At 39.4% G+C, this 19643-nt stretch overlaps 1 protein-coding gene across 1 annotated transcript in view; it reads right to left on the minus strand.

Annotated features, from left to right (window-relative positions):
* Positions 1-160: 160 nt before the first annotated feature.
* Positions 161-19643, minus strand: part of UBR2 (ubiquitin protein ligase E3 component n-recognin 2) — a 116005-nt gene continuing 96522 nt past the window's right edge. The window contains 8 exon segments of the mRNA XM_036870431.1: positions 161-2408; positions 3860-3961; positions 6232-6402; positions 7148-7225; positions 7539-7595; positions 9824-9932; positions 17628-17758; positions 19123-19213. Of these exon segments, the coding sequence (XP_036726326.1) occupies positions 2267-2408; positions 3860-3961; positions 6232-6402; positions 7148-7225; positions 7539-7595; positions 9824-9932; positions 17628-17758; positions 19123-19213 (881 nt within the window). The 3' untranslated portion in view covers positions 161-2266.

A 19643-nucleotide genomic window follows, 5' to 3' on the forward strand; every position in this document is an offset into this window, starting at 1 on the left:
GATCGTTTGGCCAACAGCCATAACTGACACTAATAATATAAGCATCTTAAATTTCAAGCTAATACAGGTGTCCCACTTTATCTATAGCAAGGTGACATGCGGAACACCTCCACTGCATTTAACTGTGTGAAACAAAACAGAAAGAAAATGTAGGCAGATGCAAAGTAATGTCAACACCTAAAGCATTTATTTGGATATCTTTAAACTTTTTACATATGATACATTCCAAATTTTACAAGTTGTCCACAGATAATAAAGTTATAGCCAATTTTTTAAACAGATATGATTTTCCCTGATATGGAAAGCATGTTATATAAACATTTCTACAATAAACATAATACATGCGGAACAAATCATAAGACTAAGATGATTCATTAGTTAGGGAAGACAATTAGATTAATGATACACACACCAGAAGATAAAAGGGCGCATGTGTTGCTATCTCATGTAAATTCATCTTCTCTCAGACTCCCTGACATTCTCAGAGAATGGAATCCAGGGACACCCTCTGCTAACAACAGGCTTATATGAAATCAGCTCTGAAAGCTGAAGTATTGTTATGATTTGGTGAACATGTTTATAATTCAACTACACAGGGAGAAACCTGGTCTTATCATTCTAAATTTAAGCTTGGTTAACAACTGGAGAAAAGCCGAAAGAAGCTGAACTTAAAAGCTAAAGGAATGAGGATGTGACAAAGGCCAAAATAAACATTAAAATCACGATGCCATCCACAGCCCATACCACCAGATCTTATGAATGGAATGAAGGCCAGAAAAGGGGGGTGAGCGCTGTGTTCTAACGCAGATTTTCTTCCTCTTGGGTGAGAAGCACCTCCTCTCAGATGGGTGACTCAGTCCCAGGCAAGAAGGGTCAAGGTCATCCTTTCAGAGGAAGGGGTTCTTCACACACCACCCTGGAGAAGCAGTGAGTGTGGCTTCTACATCTCCACTTACTTTAGCTGAAAGTCTGGATTTCCAACCTTCCTCCTGGGTGTACCGTGGAGTGTGCAAAGCTGAGCAGGATGGAACTTTTAGATGCAGAGTTCAAAGAAAACTGAGTGAAAGGGTTATTTTCATTGGCTAAAAAAAATCCAAGAGCCTCTAATTATTCATTTATCCCTTAGCCTCACCTCAGAGAGGCTCTGTATTTATTCTTCCACCAAATCTGCCATCACTCTCCATGTACCCAAGCTCTCAGCACATGTGTATCACACAAGAGTGGTACATGGCATGTCATGGTTATAAACTATTTTACTAAGCGGCTATCAATCTAGGAAGGCACCTCTTAGTAAGAACAATAATGTTTAAAAATAATAAAAAGCCTGGGCGCACAGGTGTCCCAGAAATGTACTAAGTGAGTCAGCAGGTAAACAGCAATTCATCTATTCCAGGAAATGCTGGAAGGGGTGGGGGTGAGGGAATTTTAAAACACTGAATTCTCATTTTTTTGCTAGTGTTTGAGTCTAGATGTATACACTCTTTCAACTTAGTCTTAGAAATAAGAGACTGTATCATCTGAAAAATTAGGATACTCCTAAGTTTTCAATAAGCCCTTTAACATGAGTTTTTTTCCTCAAAGCCAGAAGTCTTGCAAAAAATAAAAGGGGGGGGGGGGGTGGGGGAATCCCACCTTGTATAGCCCTGAAAATCACCCAGCACACAAAGACACCACCTTCTCTCCTTCTTCCCACAGGTTCCTCCAGCATGAGTGTCCCCCAACCCCCTCACAGCCGGTGGAGACAAGGGAATGCCACTTTTGAAATCCACTGTTTTGCTTAGAGGTAGGGTCCCATCAGCTGTGGGGACACTGACCCAGGCCCAACGTTGAGAGTCACTGGGAGGGATCAGGAAGTGTGACCCCAAAAGACCAGAGACTTTGTTTCCTGCTGCTGTTGCATCAGCTTCAGGCCTGGAGTTCCCTGTGTGTTCAGTAATGTGACACGGCTCAGACTACTGGGAACAGTCAAATGCAGTCAGATGCCCACAAAGGGGTTGAGTCCAGCCCAGGAAGAGAAGCTCCTTCCTGGATTCTAAAATTCAAGAAGTTACGTTTGAAGTACACAGCAAACGATGCAAGAAAATCTGCTGACAGAAGATGATTTTCATCAGTCTCTGGAGCCAGAAAACTATAAAAATAAAACTGGGAAGAAAAGCTTAAATAAAGAATTTATTTCCAAATTCAGTAGAACCTATTTCCTATTCTCTTTCTTGAAAAGCGAACTGGGTTACAAAAATCCAAATTTATGTATTTGGTAGTGAAGTAATTATAAATGTTGCCAGTCAATGCCAACCAGTGTCTGATTTGCTTCCTGTGCATGTCCAATTTCCTCTGTGATACTGTGCTGGTGCCAGAGCTTCTGAATCTTCTTAAATCGCTCTCTGCACAAATGTAAAGGATTTCCCCGTCTAGAAAGAAGACACATGTCACTCAGGATGCATTCGGTTTATTCATCTATTATACTCCAACCTTTCCTGATTTAGGAAAAGTTACAAGTTATTGGTTTTAGATCCTCTGCAGAATATCTCTTTGGCAGGCGCCTGTGGCTATTAATGTGTTAGCTCTGACGGTTTGCTAGGAGCAGCTGAAGGGGAGTAAGTGCTGAAAAGAAGAGGAAAATGAACACAAGCTACACCTACTCAGACTGGGGTGAGGAACTGGGGGTGGGGTTGAGCAGGAGGGTTTACGTTGAGAGGCTAAAACTATGCATTTATTATCCATTTTGTTGGTAAAACGTAAAACAGGGAGGGGCAGGGGAGAAGATGGAAAAATTGCAGGGGTGAAAATGTTCTTCTAAGTACTGTCTTTCAGCTACAAAGTCTAAGCAAAGCAGTCAAATGTGAATAACTTTGGGGTCTAATTTAACCAAAGCACAGGCACTGGTGAGCTCACACCTGGGGCCTTGGCTCCTGGCTCAGAGCGCCGGTCCTCTCACTCTCCGTCCAGAGCTCTTCCTCCTAAGAGCCCACATTTCTCAGAGCAACGGTAAGAACCATCAACAGGTGGCACAAGCCCGTATCCTTGCAGTCAAGTGCCTGAGGAGCCCATCTACTTATCTTGCCTTGGTTTCCAGGCCTTCAACTTCTGCTCCCCAAGGCTGGGAAGTTACATCTAGGTTAAGACTTTTATCCCATTTGGGCAAAAAGAAATGGTCTGAAAGTTCTTTAACAGTGCTTGAAGGAACTGCTGTTAGCATTTTGCTTTTGATGTAACAGAAGCTACCAAAGTAGAAGTGATTAAGCCTCAAATACTGTTGTATTGCTCTATATGTTCTAAATCTTTGTTCTCTCAGATTCTTATGTAGTAAGATAAGCACATCTCTTATCAATCAAGATTTGCTCTTTTACATCACTTGAAGAGGACCGGGTCTCCCATACAAAGCCGCACAAGTTACAAAGAGCTATCCCTGCAGTGCTCTGATGCTGTGGATGCCACAGGACAATTCAAACAGCTCTCTGGAGTAAGAAATGGAAAAAGGTTGCACTCTGTCCCATTTTTTCCACAAAGCCGCACAAGTTACAAAGAGCTATCCCTGCAGTGCTCTGATGCTGTGGATGCCGCAGGACAATTCAAACAGCTCTCTGGAGTAAGAAATGGAAAAAAGTTGCACTCTGTCCCATTTTTTCCCCTTATGTATCTTGATGGCCTTCATGACACTCTGAGGGCTGGGAATGGGAATGTCAAACCAGACAGCCAGGGTAGCCTCCTTGGAAGAGTCCACAGACAACAGCCACTTGTGCTAACCCTTCAGGCAGTTAGCAGGCAGGCTTCAGGACCACAAGGTTCATTGTGTTCACCCCATGCTGAAGGCTCCGGTGGCCCAGAGCCAGTCAACCTAGTTCCCCAGGATGGGCCTTACCTGAGTCCCTGGTCAGTCTCCCCATAGTCATCAAGGTAAGGAGGAGAATAAAAACAGCCTTTGGTTTTGCCAGCTAAAAATAGCACTTGACATTCCCGTACTCTGTAGAGAGACCATTTATACATTAGTAACCAAGGTTTGGATTCAGTTCCAAATGGACTGAAGTCTTATAAAAGTAAACAAAACCATTGGGAATATGGGGTTAACAGACACAAACTATTATACATAAAACAGATAAGCAGCAAGGATTTACTGTATAGCACAGGGAATTATACCTAATAACTTGTAATAACCTATAATGGAATATAACCTGCAAAAAACAAAACAAAAAAACACTGAATCACTATGATGTACACCTGAAACTAGGGCAGTATCATAAATCAACTATGTATCAATAAATAAATAAATATAAACAAACAAAACCACTGTTGGAAGAGAAGAAATGGCGTTTATAGCAGAGACACATGAAAAAGTATCAACACCCCTGCCTAAGTTTAAAAATAACTAAAAGGATTGTATTGTAACCAATATAAGGAGGGGGAGGGACATTTAGGATTAGGATTCGGCAGCTCATATAATAGTGGCATTTAAAAAATTAAGTGTGAGAAAGTTAACTACTTCTAAACATAAGGTAGTTATTTATGTATCAACCACTATTATGAGGAAATTATTCATTTACAAAATTGTACACAGGGCTTTCCTGGTGGCATAGTGGTTCAGAATCTGCCTGCCAATGCAGGGGACACGGGTTCGATCCCTGGTCTAGGAAGGTCCCACGTGCTGTGGAGCAACTAAGACCGTGCACCACAACTACTGAGCCTGTGCTCTAGAGCCCGCGAGCCACAACTACTAAGCCCGTGCTCCACAACAAGAGAAGCCACCGCAATGAGAAGCCCGTGCACTGCAATGAAGAGTAGCCCCCACTCGCTGCAACTAGAGAAAGCCCGGGCAGCAACAAAGACCCAACGCAGCCAAAAAGCAAAAAAAAAAAAAAAAAAAAAAAAGGTACACAAACATTACAAACTAGGTTGACCTGAAACACAAAGCAACACTCTACACAACTAAAAGAATTCTGAAATATGCCAAACAAGGTAAAATGCTACTTTTACATTTCTCCTAAGGGTTTTTAAAAAAATGTGTCTCCTGATCCCTTTGAGAGGTTTGCTTAACTTTTTCTGGTGTTAACAATTCAGCCCATCTCAACATTTACTGAGAACCTAACATATACAAGAAATTGTCAGGCACTGGGGGGGTACTAAGATGACTAAGGTGTGGATATAATCTATGCCCCAGAGGAGCTCAAACTCATGTCACTTCTCTCCTTCAGACCCTGCGATGGCTTCCATCTCACTCAGAGACCTCGCTAGGACACACCAGGCCCACGACTCTCCCCCTTGTGCTCTCTACTGCAGTAGCAGCAGCCTCCTTGCTGTTTCTTTTCTTTTTTTATTTTTCTTTATTTATTTTTTGGCCATGCCGTGTGGCTTGTGGGATCTTAGTTCCCCGACCAAGGAATTTAACCTGCACCCTCAGCAGTGAAAGCACGGAGTCCTAACCACTGGACTGCCAGGGAATTCCTTTTTTTTTTTTAATAAATATTATTGAGGGATAATTTTTTTTAAAAGACCTATCCATTTTTACAGGACAGTTCGATGAATTTTGTCCTTGCTCTTTCTTGAACACAGAAGGCACACTCCCCAGCAATTTTGCACTTGCTGCTCCCTGCCTAGAATGTTCTCCCCACTTCTTTAGGTCTTTATTCAAGTCACCTTCCCAGGGAACCTTCCCTGGTTCCCTATCTAAAATTCAACTCTCCAGCTGCCATTTCATATTCCCCTCCCTAGTTTATTTTTTCTCTTCTGCATGGATCGCTTTCTAAATTCTTATTTTATTTTCTATCTCCCTCATTAGAAACTGAGCTCCATGAAGGCAGAGATTTTCGTATGCTTTGTTGACTACTGCATTCTCAATATCCATTACACAGTCACTGATAAGTATTTGCTGTACGTTGTCAAATATACACAACTACATACATCAGCCTGTGATATGTATGAATCCAACCATGAGGATACAACAAAAGGAGTAATTCTGACTGTGCTTGGGTAGAAAACCAAAGACAGCTAGAAGTTTCACATTAGAATGAGGCACAAAGAAAGAACAGAATTGTCATGGGGATGGAAATGATAATGAAAGAACAGCACAGAGTTAGCATGAGCCAAATATAAGATGTGTGGAGACAAGGCTCCCCATTTTCCTCAAATGAATAAAAGAGTGGCCTCAAATCTCTGCAATGTAGTAGTTTCTTGTTCCACCCCTCAACAGATGTCTACTGTGACAGATCCAAAGCTAGAAAGCTCCTTCCAGGGCCTTACCTCAGGAAGATGCCCACCCCAGAACCACAGGAGTAGGTGTGGGCGGTGCAAGCTCCCACGTCCTCCCCTTCCAACTCCGTCTGACAGCAGTAGCTCTGGGAGCACAGCAGAGTTCCACATACAAGGCACAGAGTTGGGGCTCTGCTCTTGTCACCACCTGATTTGGGGCACCTCCATGAAATAAAAAAGCACAAGTCAAGGCTCTAAAAGACTGGCTAAAGAGCTGAGGGTGGTAAAATTGCCCTGGAAAAAAATTCTGCAATACCAAGTAGAGCTGAAGATGCATACAGACTATGGACCAGGCAAATTTATTTCTAGAATAGGTAACATCTCACATACACACCAACACCAGGTACTGGAAACACTCAATCAACAAGTGGGGAAAAGAGAAATAAAACTATCAATAGGAGGAAAAAAATATGTAAATTAAAAAATTAAAAAAAAATTACTGCTACTGTCATATAATGAAGTACTACACAATAGTGAAAACTGATGAATTAAAAATTATATGTGTCAAATGTATAAATAAATCTTACAAACAATGCTGAGTGAAAAAAGCTATAGGATAAGGTACAATGCTATTCTAAAGCTTAAAATAATAATAATATATGCAAAATAATAATAACTGCTTAGGAACACAACCGTTTGTAGTTAATGTGTTATTTAAAGTGCAAATTGTTTAGATAACCTCTAATGAATCAAACTTGTCCCTCATCACCCTCTTTCTCATATCTTATTCTGAAACATGGAATCATGCTTTTTACAAGTTTGGTAGTACAAGTTAGGTGGTACTACTGATGTTATGATTTACCTACCCAAACAAAAGAGAACAATGACAAAATCCTTCAAATTCTGTGTAGAGAAGTGAGTGTTTCCAGTGGTAGGAAGTGCTCAATAAGCTAATATAAAAACTTACGAGAAATTAGATGCTTGATTAATGAGGTTGCTGTAATCCTCTGGAAGGTCTATTAATTTGTTAGATTCTCTTGGATAGCTAAAACAAAACAAAAACCACACAAAAAACCCAGTTAATATGAGGACATATTGTAACAATGACAGGGAAACTCTTAACTTAGTCAAAATAAATAAAGGAAGACAATCTGAGTGACTGGGCACTACCACAGCAGCAAAAAGCCACAGTAAGAACTTTAAAATGCACGCTTAAATAACACAGGGCCTTAGGGTTCACATTTTTACTTGAAGAACTCAGGATGAATTATCAGGACAAAAGACTGTACTGTACACTTATATCCTGCTTCCTTCCTACTTCTTGCCTCCAACCAAGTCTTTGACAATCTTCAGCTTACCTTATAGCGTCTCTTTCACCTTCCAGGTATCTCTTAACTTCAATGTTATGACACCAACTTTAATGTAAATGGAGAAAAAAAAAATTTTTACTTTTGAAGGGCTAGAACTAAAAAATTTTCTTCTCTAAATCCAGTAAGAGAGAAACAGTCTTCTTGGCTTATTATATTTATCTCTTCATAAGAAGCTTAGAGGAATACCACATATTTTGCCTACCATATCTTAAAATCAGAAGAATATGACCTTTGATTTTCTAAAAGCAACAGTGTTTAACATATTAAAATTTGCTATTACCCCCACTAATGGGACACTCTGAAAAACCAGTCTGGGGTATTCCCTGGTGGTCCAATGGTTAGGACTCTGTGCTCTCACTGCCAAGGGCACAGGTTCAATCCCTGGTCAGGGAACTAAGATGCCGCAAGCCACGCAGTGTGGCCAAAAAAACCAAACCAAAACCAAAACCAAAACAGTCTGAATCAATGAGAAGCTCTTATAATCTAGAGCTAGAACACGCATATAAAATAAAAATTTTAAAATTGTGGTAAAATACACAGAACATAAAATTTACTATTTTAACCATTTTTAAGTGTACAGTTCTGTGGCATTAAGTATATTGAAGTTGTTGGGCAATCATCACCACCTCTGTCTCCAGAACTTTTTCAGCTTTCTCAAATGAAATTCTGTGCTTGTTAAACACTAACCCATTCCTCCCCCCACCCCCAGCCCCTGGCAACCACCATTCTATTTTCTGTCTCTATGAATTTCACTATTCTAGGTACCTCATATAAATAGAAACGTAATGTTTGTTCTTTTGTGACTGGCTTATTTCACTTAGCCTGCCTTCAAGTTTCATCCACATTGTAGCATGTGTCAGAATTTCCTACCCTTTTAAGGCTGAATAATACTCCACTGAATGTATATAACACATTTTGTTTATACATTCATTGGTTTATGGACATTTGGGTTGTTTCCACCTCTTGGCTATTGTGAATAATGCTGCTATGAACATGCGTGTACAAAATTCTCTGAGTTCCTGCTTTCAATTCTTTTGCAATATACACCTAGAAGTGAAACTACTGGATCATAGAGTAATTCTGTTTAACTTTTTGAGGAATCACCATACTGTTTTCCAGAGCAGCTGTACCATTTTCTATTCCTACCGGCAGTGTACATGGATTCCAGTTTCTTGACATCCTCACCAACATGTGTTATTAATATCTGCCTCTTTCATTACAGCAGTTCTAATGGGTATGAAGTGGTATCTCACTGTGATTTTTATTTGCATTTCCCTGATGACTAGTGATGTTCAGTATTTTTTCATGTGCTTATTGACCATTTGTATATCTTCTTCGGAGAAGTCCTCTGCTCATTTTATAATGGGTTGTTTGCTTTTTTGTTGCTGAGAGGTAGGAAATCAAGATATATATATTCTGGCTATTACTACCTTATCAGATAAATGATGTGCAAATATTTTCTCCCATTCTGTGGGTAAATCAGCCAAATTTTATTCTTAACTTAGTCACTAACTTGACATGATTAACGGGTCAATTTCTCTAGACTTCAGTTTTCTCAAATATAAAGTGAGGACAGGGGGTCCCTGGTGGCGCAGTGGTTAAGAATCTGCCTGCCAATGCAGGTGACACAGGTTCGAGCCCTGGTCTGGGAAGATCCCACATGCCACGGAGCAACTAAGCCCGTGTACCACAACTACTGAGCCTGCACTCTAGAGCCCGTGAGCCACAACTACTGAAGCCCTTGTGCCACAACTACTGAAGCCTGCGCGCCTAGAGCCTGTCCTCTGAAACAAGAGAAGCCACCACAATTAGAAGCCCATGCACCGCAATGAAGAGTAGCCCCCGCTCACCGCAACTAGAGAGAGCCCGCACGCAGCAATGAAGACCCAAAGCAGCAATCAATCAATCAATCAATAAAATAAAATAAAAAAATAAAAATAAAGTGAGGATATTAGACTAGATAACCCTTAAGGTTTCTTTCAGTTTCAAAAATCTACGGAACACAGTACTTAACAAGTAAGTTAATATGAGGAAATAAACATTTCCACCACTACTCTCCTTCCAGGCAAATCTGCTTATGCTATTCAGTAGGCCTGGCAAAAATCTTACCATAAAGGTAAGTCCTTAACTAAGAAGGCCTAATAAATCACATGGATTGAATTCTGCCAGGCTAACTGAGAATTCTGTAAAATATGTGATAAACTGAAGTTTGTTTCCATATATATATATATATATATATTCCAATATAAAGAAGAAAAGTGTATAATCGTTACCTTTCAATCAGTAACTTCATTATCTCCTTATTTTCTTGAAAAAGGCAAATGAAGTTGTTTGGCAGGGAAAGATAGTTACATAAATGTTCAAAATGGCTTGTTCCAGAAGCTGCAAATAGAGAAGAAAACAGTTTTGCATATAACAACTAAGAGTAGATCCTATAGGGCAGTAAGCAACAGCAGAGCTTAAAACAAAAAAGGCACGAGATGAAAGAGTTCAATTTTCCTAGGTACATAACCTGTAGGAAGTAAATAAGATAGCACATGGAAGGGATCCACAGAAAATGACATAACTGAAAGTGGAGTCAGGCGACTCCTTTACCAAACTGGTCACAATTTCTTGATGTTTCAGTTTTACCATCTGCAAAATGGGGTACCTGTGTGATATACTTCATGGGGTTATTTGTGAACATTAAATGACAAAAATAACATATGGGTAGCTCTGGAAAAGTATAAGGCAGTATAGAGACATAAGATGATTTCATCACTGAGAGATGGATTTAAACACTAACTTAATCATCACTGAAAATGATTAGGAAGGGTAAATTATTCTCTCAATGGTGCCTGGACAACTAGCTAAATTGAGATGCTATTCAACAAACTTTTAGAGAGCAGCATAACATGCAGGCACCCCATGACATGTGCCAGGCACTATGAGGTACAGTAAACTTTAAGTCTACCTTTACACTACTTTTATGAAATGAATTGAAACAAAACACAAAAAACAACTGTGAAATAGCAAATTAATTCCTACATTAAAATCAGATTTATGGGGCTTCCCTGGTGGCGCAGTGGTTGAGAATCTGCCTGCCAATGCAGGGGACACGGGTTCGAGCCCTGGTCTGGGAAGATCCCACATGCCACGGAGCAACTAGGCCCGTGAGCCACAGCTACTGAGCCTGCGCGTCTGGAGCCTGTGCTCTGCAACAAGAGGGGCCGCGACAGTGAAAGGCCAGCGCACCGCGATGAAGAGTGGTCCCCGCTTGCCACACTAGAGAAAGCCCTCGCATACAAACGAAGACCCAGCACAGCTAAAAAAATAAATAAATAAATAAATAAGTCAGTCAGGAGCTCTTAAAAAAAAAAAGTAAAATAAAAATACAGATATATATAAAAAAAAAATCAGGGGACTTCCCTGGTGGCGCAGTGGTTGAGAATCCACCTGCCAACGCAGGCGACACAGGTTCGAACCCTGGTTCGGGAGGACCCCACATGCCGTGCAGCAACTAGGCCCGTGTGCCACAACTACTGAGCCTGTGCTCTAGAGCCCGTGAGCCATAACTACTTAGCCTGTGTGCCACAACTACTGAGGCCCGCACACCTAGAGGCCGTGCACCGCAACGAAGAGTAGCCCCTGCTCCCCGCAACTAGGGGAGACCCACGCGCAGCAATGAAGACCCAACACAGCCAAAATAAATAAATTAATTAAAAAAAAATCAGATTTATGTGTAATTATGGCTATTTTGAACTTCAAGGCCACATGTTTCACATTAAAAAATACTTGAGGGGGGCAGACAGCAGAAGCAAGAAGAACTACAATCCTACAGCCTGCAGAATGAAAACCACAATCACAAAGTTAGACAAAATGAAAAGGCAGAGGATTATGTCGCAGATGAAGGAACAAGATAAAAACCCCAGAAGAACAACTAAATGAAGTGGAGACTGGCAACCTTCCCGAAAAAGAATTCAGAATAATGATAGTGAAGATGACCCAAGATCTCGGAAAAAGAATGGAGGCAAAGATTGAGAAGATGTAAGAAATGTTTAACAAAGACCTAGAAGAACTAAAGAACAAACAAACAGAGATGAACAATACAATAATTAAAATGAAAAATACACTAGAAGGAATCAATAGCAGAATAACTGAGGCAGAAGACCGGATAAGTGACCTGGAAGACAGAACGGTGGAAATCACTGCCGCAGAACAGAATAAAGAAAAAAAAAGAAAAGAAATGAAGACAGCCTAAGAGACCTCTGGGACAACATTAAATGCACCAACATTTGCATTATAGGGGTCCCAGAAGGAGAAGAGAAAGGACCCAAGAAAATATTTGAAGAGATAAGAGCTGAAAACTTCCCTAACATAGGAAAGGAAACAGTCAACAAAGTCCAGGAAGTGCAGAGAGTCCCAGGCAGGATAAACCCAAGGAGGAGCACACCAAGACACACAGTAATCAAATCGACAAAACTTAAAGACAAAGAAAAAAATCAACAAGGGAAATATGACAAATAACATACAAGGGAACTCCCATAAGGTTATCAGCTGATTTCTCAGCAGAAACTCTGCAAGTCAGAGGGAGTGGCACAATATATTTAAAGTGATGTAAGGGAAGAAACTACAACCAAGAATACTTTACCCAGCAAGGATCTCATTCAGATTTCACAAAGAAATCAAAAGCTTTACAGACAAGCAAAAGCTAAGAGAATTCAGCACTACCAGACCAGCTTTGCAACAAATGCTAAAGGAACTCCTCTAAGCGGGAAAGGGACTAGCAACTTAAAAAATAAAAAACCTTGTAGATACATAGACTGCTGTATCAAAACTGCATGGGAGGGCTTCCCTGGTGGTGCAGTGGTTAAGAATGTGCTTGCCAATGCAGAGGACATGGGTTCGAACCCTGATCCAGGAAGATCCCACATGCTGTGGAGCAACTAAGCCTGTACACCACAACTACTGAGCCTGTGTTCTAGAGCCCGCGAACCACAACTACTGAGCCCATGTGCCACAACTACCAAAGCCTGCACGCCTAGAGCCCGTGCTCTGCAACAAGAGAAGCCACCACAATGAGAAGCCTGCACACTGCAATGAAGAGTGGCCCCCGCTTGCTGCAACTAGAGAAAGCCTGCACGCAGCAACGAAGACCCAATGCAGCTGAAAATAAATAAGTAAAACAACAACAACAACAACAAAAAAAGTGCATGGGAACAGCAAAACCAAAACCTACGATAGATACACATACAAAAAAGAAAAAGCAACCCAAACACAACACTAAAGATGATCATCAAAACATAAGAGAAGAGAACAAAAGAAGAAGGGAAGAAAAAAGACCTACAAAAACAAACCCAAAACAATTAAGAAAATGGCAATAGGAATACACATATTGATAATCACCTTACATGTAAATGGATTAAATGCACCAATCAAAAGACACAGACTGGCTGAGTGGATACAAAAACAAGACCCATATACATGCTGTCTACAGGAGACCCACCTCAGACCTAGGGACCTATACAGACTGAAAGTGAGATGGAAGAAGGTATTCCACGCAAATGGAAATCAGAAGAAAGCTGGAGTAGCAATACTCATATCAGACAAAATAAACTTTAAAATAAAGACTGTTATAAGAGACAAAGAAGGACACTACACAATGATCAAGGGATCAATCCAAGACGAAGATGTAACAACTGTAAATATATATGCACCCAACAGAGGAGCACCTCAATATATACGGCAAATACTAACAGCCATAAAGGTAGAGATCGACGGTAACAAAATAATACTGGGAGACTTTAACATCTCATTTTCATCAATGGACAGATCATCCAGACAGAAAATCAATAAAGAAGCACAGGCCTTAAATGACACATTAGACCAGATGGACTTAACTGATATTTATAGAGCATTTCATCTAAAAGCAGCAGAATACACTTTCTTCTCAAGTGCACACAGAACATTCTCCAGGATTGACCACATGCTAGGCCACAAGGCGAGCCTCGGTAAATTTAAGAAAACTGAAATCATATCAAGCATCTTCCGATAACAATGTTATGAGGTTAAAAATAAACTATAAGAAAAAAACTACAAAAAACACAAACACATGGAGGATAAACAATATGCTACTGAACAACCAATGGATCACTGAAGAAATAAAAGGGGAAATAAAAAAATACCTAGAGACAAATGAAAGCACAACAATCCAAAATCTATGGGATGCAGCAAAAGCAGTCGTAAGAGGGAAGTTTATAGCAATACAATTTTACCTCAGGAAACAAGAAAAATCTCAAATAAACAACCCAAACTTACACTTAAAGCAACTAGAGAAAGAAGAACAAACAAAACCCAAAGTTAGTAGAAGGAAAGAAATCATAAAGATCAGAGCAGAAATAAATGAAATAGAGACAAAGGAAGTAAGAGCAAAGATCAATGAAACTAAAAGCTGGTTCTCTGAAAAGATAAACAAAACTGATAAACCTTTAGCCAGACTCATCAAGAAAAAAAGGGAGAGGACTCAAATCAATAAAATTCGAAATGAAAAAGGAGAAGTTATAACAGACACCACAGAAATACAAAGGATCATAAGACACTACACGTGGCTATATGCCAATAAAATGGACAACCTGGAAGAAATGGACAAATTCTTAGAAAGGTACAGTCTCCCAAGACTGAACCAGGAAGAAATAGAAAATATGAACAGACCAATCACAAGCACTGAAATTGAAGCTGTGATTAAAAATCTTCCGACAAACCAACGTCCAGGACCTGATGACTTCACAGGAGAATTCTACCAAACATTTAGAGAAGAGCTAACACCTATCCTTCTGAAACTGTTCCAAAAAATTGCAGAGGAAGGAAAACTCCCAAACTCATTCTATGAGGCCGCCATCACCTGGATACCAAAACCAGACAAAAATACCACAAAAAAAAAGAAAATTACATGCTGGGACTTCCCTGGTGGCGCAGTGGTTTAAGACTCCGCGCTCCCAATGCAGGGGGCCCGGGTTTGATCCCTGGTCAGGGAACTAGATCCCACGTGCATGTTGCAACTGAGAGTTTGCATGCCACAACTAAGAAGCCCGTATGCTGCAACTAAGGAGCTGGTGAGCTGCAACTAAGGAGCCCACCTGCTGCAACTAAGACCTGGCACAACCAAATAAACAAATGTTAAAAAGAAAAAAGAAAAAAAAAGAAAGAAAGTTAGAGGCCAATATCACCGATGAACATAGACACAAAAAGTCTCAACAAAATACTAGCAATCTGAATCCAACAATACATTAAAAGGATCATACACCATGATCAAGTGGGATTTATCCCAGGGTACAAGGATTTTTCAGTATCTGCAAATCAATCAGTGTGATATACCACATCAACAAATTGAAGAATAAAAACCATATGATCATCTCAAAAGATGCAGAAAAAGCTTTTGACAACATTCAGCACCCATTTATGATAAAAGCTCTCCAGAAAGTGGGCACAGAGGGAACATACCTCAACATAATAAAGGCCATATACAACAAACCTATAGCTAACATCATACTCAATGGTGAAAAGCTGAAAGCATTTCCTCTGAGATTAGGAACAAGACAAGGATGTCCACTCTCACCACTTTTATTCAACATAATTTTGGAAGTCCTAGCTATGGCAATCAGAGAAGAAAAAGAAATAAAAGGAATCCAAATTGGAAAAGAAGAAGTAAAATCGTAACTGTTTGCAGATGACATGATACTATATACATAGAAAATCCTAAAGATGCCACCAGAAAACTACTAGAGCTCATCAATGAATTTGGTAAAGTTGCAGGTTACAGAATTAATACACAGAAATCTGTTCCATTTCTATACACTAACTATGAAAGATCAGAAAGAAAATTCAAGAAACAATCCCATTTACCACTGCATCAAAAAGAATGAAATACCTAGGAATAAACCTACCTAAGGAGACAAAAGATCTGTACTTGAAAACTATAAGACACTGATGAAAGAAATCGAAGAAGACACAAACAGATGGAAAGATATACCATGTTTGTGGATTGGAAGAATCAATATTGTCAAAATGACTATACTACCCAAGGCAATCTACAGATTCAATGGAATCCCTATAAAATTATCAATGGCATTTTTCACAGAATTAGAACAAAAAATCTTAAAATTTGTATGGAGATACAAAAGACCCCAAATAGCCAAAGCAATCTTGAGAAAGAAAAACGGAGCTGGAGGAATCAGGCTCCCTGACTTCAGACTATACTACCTATAGTCATCAAAATAGTATGGTACTGGCACAAAAACAGATATATAGATCAATGTAACAGGATAGAAAGCCCAGAAATAAACCCACACACCTATGGTCAATTAATCTATGACAAAGGAGGCAAGACTACACAACAGTGGAAAGACAGTCTAGTCTCTTCAACAAATGGTGCTGGGAAAACTGGTCAGCTACATGTAAAAAAAATGAAATTAGATGGTTCTTTAACACCATACACAAAATAAGCTCAAAATGGATTAAAGACCTAAATGTGAGAACAGATACTATAAAACCCCGAGAGGAAAACATAGGCTGAACACTCTCTGACATAAATTGCAGCAATATCCTTTTCGATCTGTCTCCCATAATAATGGAAATAAAAACAAAAATAAACAAATGGGACCTAATTAAACTCAAAAGCTTTTGCACAGCAAAGGAAACCATAAACAAAATGAAAAGACAACCCACAGATTGGGAGAAAATATTTGCAAATGATGTGACCAACAAGGGATTAGTCTCCAAAATTTACAAACACCTCATGAGGCTTAATATCATCAAAACGAACAACCCAATCAAAAAATGGGCAGAAGACCATTATATAGACATTTCTCCAAAGAAGACAGATGAGAAGATGTTCAACATCGCTAATTATTAGAGAAATGCAAATCAAAACTACAATGAGATATCACCTCACACCAGTCAAAATGGCTATCATCAAAAAATCCACAAACAATAAATGCTGGAGACAGTGTGGAGAAAAGGGAACCCTCCTACACTGTCGGTGGGAATGTAAATTGGTACAGCCACTATGGAGAACAGTATGGAGGTTCCTTAAAAAACTAAAAATAGAGCTATCATTTGACCCTGCAATCCCACTCCTGGGCATATATCCAGAGAAAAACATGGTCTGAAAGGATACACGCACCCCAGTGTTCACTGCAGCACTGTTTACGATAGCCAAGACATGGAAGCAACCTAAATGTCCATCGACAAAGGAATGGATAAAGCAAATGTGGTACATATATACAATGGAATATTGCTCAGCCATTAAATAGAATGAAATAATGACATTTGTAGCAACATGGATGGACCTAGAGATTGCCATACTGAGTGAAGTCAGTCAGAGAAAGAGAAATATCATATGATATCCTTTATATGTGGAATCTAAAAAGAAATGATACAAAGGAACTTATTTACAAAACAGAAAGAGGCTCATAGACTTAGAGAACAAACTTACGGTTACCGGGGGGGAAGGGTGGAGGGAAGGGACAGTCAGGGAGTTTGGGATCGACATGTACACACTGCCATAATTAAAATGGATAACCAACAAGGACCTACTGTATAGCACAGGGAACCCTGCTCAATGTTATGTGGCAGCCTAGATGGGAGGGGAGTTTGGATATATGTATATGTACGGCTGAGTTGCTTTGTTGTGCACCTGAAACTATCACAACATTGTTAATCGGCTATATTCCAATATAAAATCAAAAGTTAAAAAAAAAAAAGCAACAAAAAACCACACCTGAATTTGTCACTTTTCACTTTTTAAAATCTGAACAACCCAGTTTATGAATAATATACAATTGAACAATTTTAACACCTGAAAGCAAAACAAGTACATTTTTGTACATGTACAAAATCAGTACATTTACTGACATCCAAATAAAATCAGATATTTACATAAATATGCATCTAATTCTATAATCTGTACATCACCACAGTCAATTAGCTATGACCTAAACTTTTAATAAGTTTTCATTTTTGCAATGCACTTTAATTCTTAACTTGCTAGAGTGAAAGACTACATACATTTCCTACATTTTGAAAGAAATTAGAAATTACCTTGAATTTCAGGTGGGGAAGGAACTCCATTTAAGTAATGGAAAAACAAAGCAGAACACCTAAGGAAAGGCATGATTCCAGCTCTGACATTCCTCAACAGATGCCAACCAGAGTGCATTTCTTTCAAGGCACTGTGAAAGAGAAAAATGATAACTTGGAAATGTAATTAAAAAATGGTCATTCTAGTTATAGCACAGTGTGAAAACAGACAACTACTATTTGGAATTGATAGCACGTTGGCTTAAAAGGTATGGGTAGCCCTAACTATTACAGGACGTCAGGTATAATTGGTGATATACCCTCCAATGCTGTTATTAAAATTTATAAAAGTTATATAGCTATATAAAGAGAAAATTTGGAAAATAAAAAAACTATCCACTATTCTATAACCTTATATCAGCAGGTATTACTTTGGCAAACTATTTTCATACTAATCTGTCTTACACAGTTGTACTTGTAACATATAAAATTTAAAATTAACATGATTTTCAGATCATAAACCATAATTTTATTGGAATTTTAATATTCTGGATAACATCAATCATAACCTACACTAAATTACTTCCCTGTAAGCAAACTCTTAGATTGCTTTAAATTCTTTGCTAATATAAATAATATCAGTGTACATCTTTATGTCTATAGGTTTTTCTATATGTTGGATTATTCTGCTAGTGTGGATTCTCAGAAATGGGATAACTTAGTCAAAGAACAAACAGTATGGTTCTTGACATATACTGTTAGAAAGCCAAGTGAAGGGACTTATCTGGTGGCTCAGTGGTTAAGAATCTGCCTGCCAATGCAGGGGACACGGGTTCAAGCCCTGGTCTGGGAAGATCCCACATGCCGCGGAGCAACTAGGCCCATGCGCCCCAGCTACTGAGCCTGTGCTCTAGAGCCCACAAGCCACAACTACTGAGCTGGCACGCCACAACTATTGAAGCCCACATGCCCTAGAGCCCGTGTGCTGCAACTACTGAGCCCACGTGCCGCAACTACTGAAGCCTGTGTGCTGCAACTACTGAAGCCCGTGTGACTAGAGCCAGTGCACCACAACAAAAGAAGCCACTGCAATGAGAAGCCCATGCACCACAAGGAAGAGCAGCCCCCGCTCGCCGCAACTAAAGAAAGTCAGCGCGCAGCAACGAAGACCCAACACAGCCAAAAAAAAAAAAAAAAAGAAAGCCAAGTGAAACTGTCGTAACCAAATCACAATGACTCCAATAACATGAGGTTCTAAGAATGTCACTGCACTCCTGCCAGCCCTGGATATACCTTAAAAATGTGTGGGAAGTGCTGTATATTACTCCTCTCTCAGAGATTTCCAATCATGTTAGTATATTAAAAATTGAGAAGTCCTGCAGGTCACTCCCCCATCTCTTATTTTAAACATATCAACAGACAGCAATTTCCCTTATTTAACAAATGAATTCGTTTTTCATACTACCACCTCCTAATATTTGGGGAACTGCCTATCATGTAAAGATTACGACCTCACCTTCCTGTATACTGGTGAAGTGTTTTATACAAAGCAAGAACTGCTAATTCTTCTTCCCCAGAAGCATTTTCTTGATCCATGCCATTCTCTTCTGAAAGATAAGGCAATATTAGTACTCTGTATTTGCCTACTAAGTGGATTGATGATCACACCATTTAAGCACTCAAATATATTCATACACTCACATGTAATATGAAAACACTCTCACAAAACACACAGAACTTTAATCCCTCAGATCAGAACATAGTATTGATCTCCATCCTAACAAGGAGCCCCTTAGGGAGAGGAAGTCAAAGTGCCTCAGGGTGCCAGGCAGCAAGCGGTGAGTAAAATCTGCTAAATATACAGCCTGTGGTACTCAAATATTACTAAACTTATGAAATAAAAAAATAAGTAAAAACATTCACATCACTAAGGTTTTTAACAGAAGGGAAATTGTTTCAAAAATTTTCACATGAGGATAAACAGGATTTTACTGTTTATTTTACTAATTACTACTACAAGTAGCCTAATTATAGTTT

The sequence above is a fragment of the Balaenoptera musculus genome, chromosome 11, assembly GCF_009873245.2.
Source record: "Balaenoptera musculus isolate JJ_BM4_2016_0621 chromosome 11, mBalMus1.pri.v3, whole genome shotgun sequence".
NCBI classification, from domain to species: Eukaryota; Metazoa; Chordata; class Mammalia; order Artiodactyla; family Balaenopteridae; genus Balaenoptera; species Balaenoptera musculus.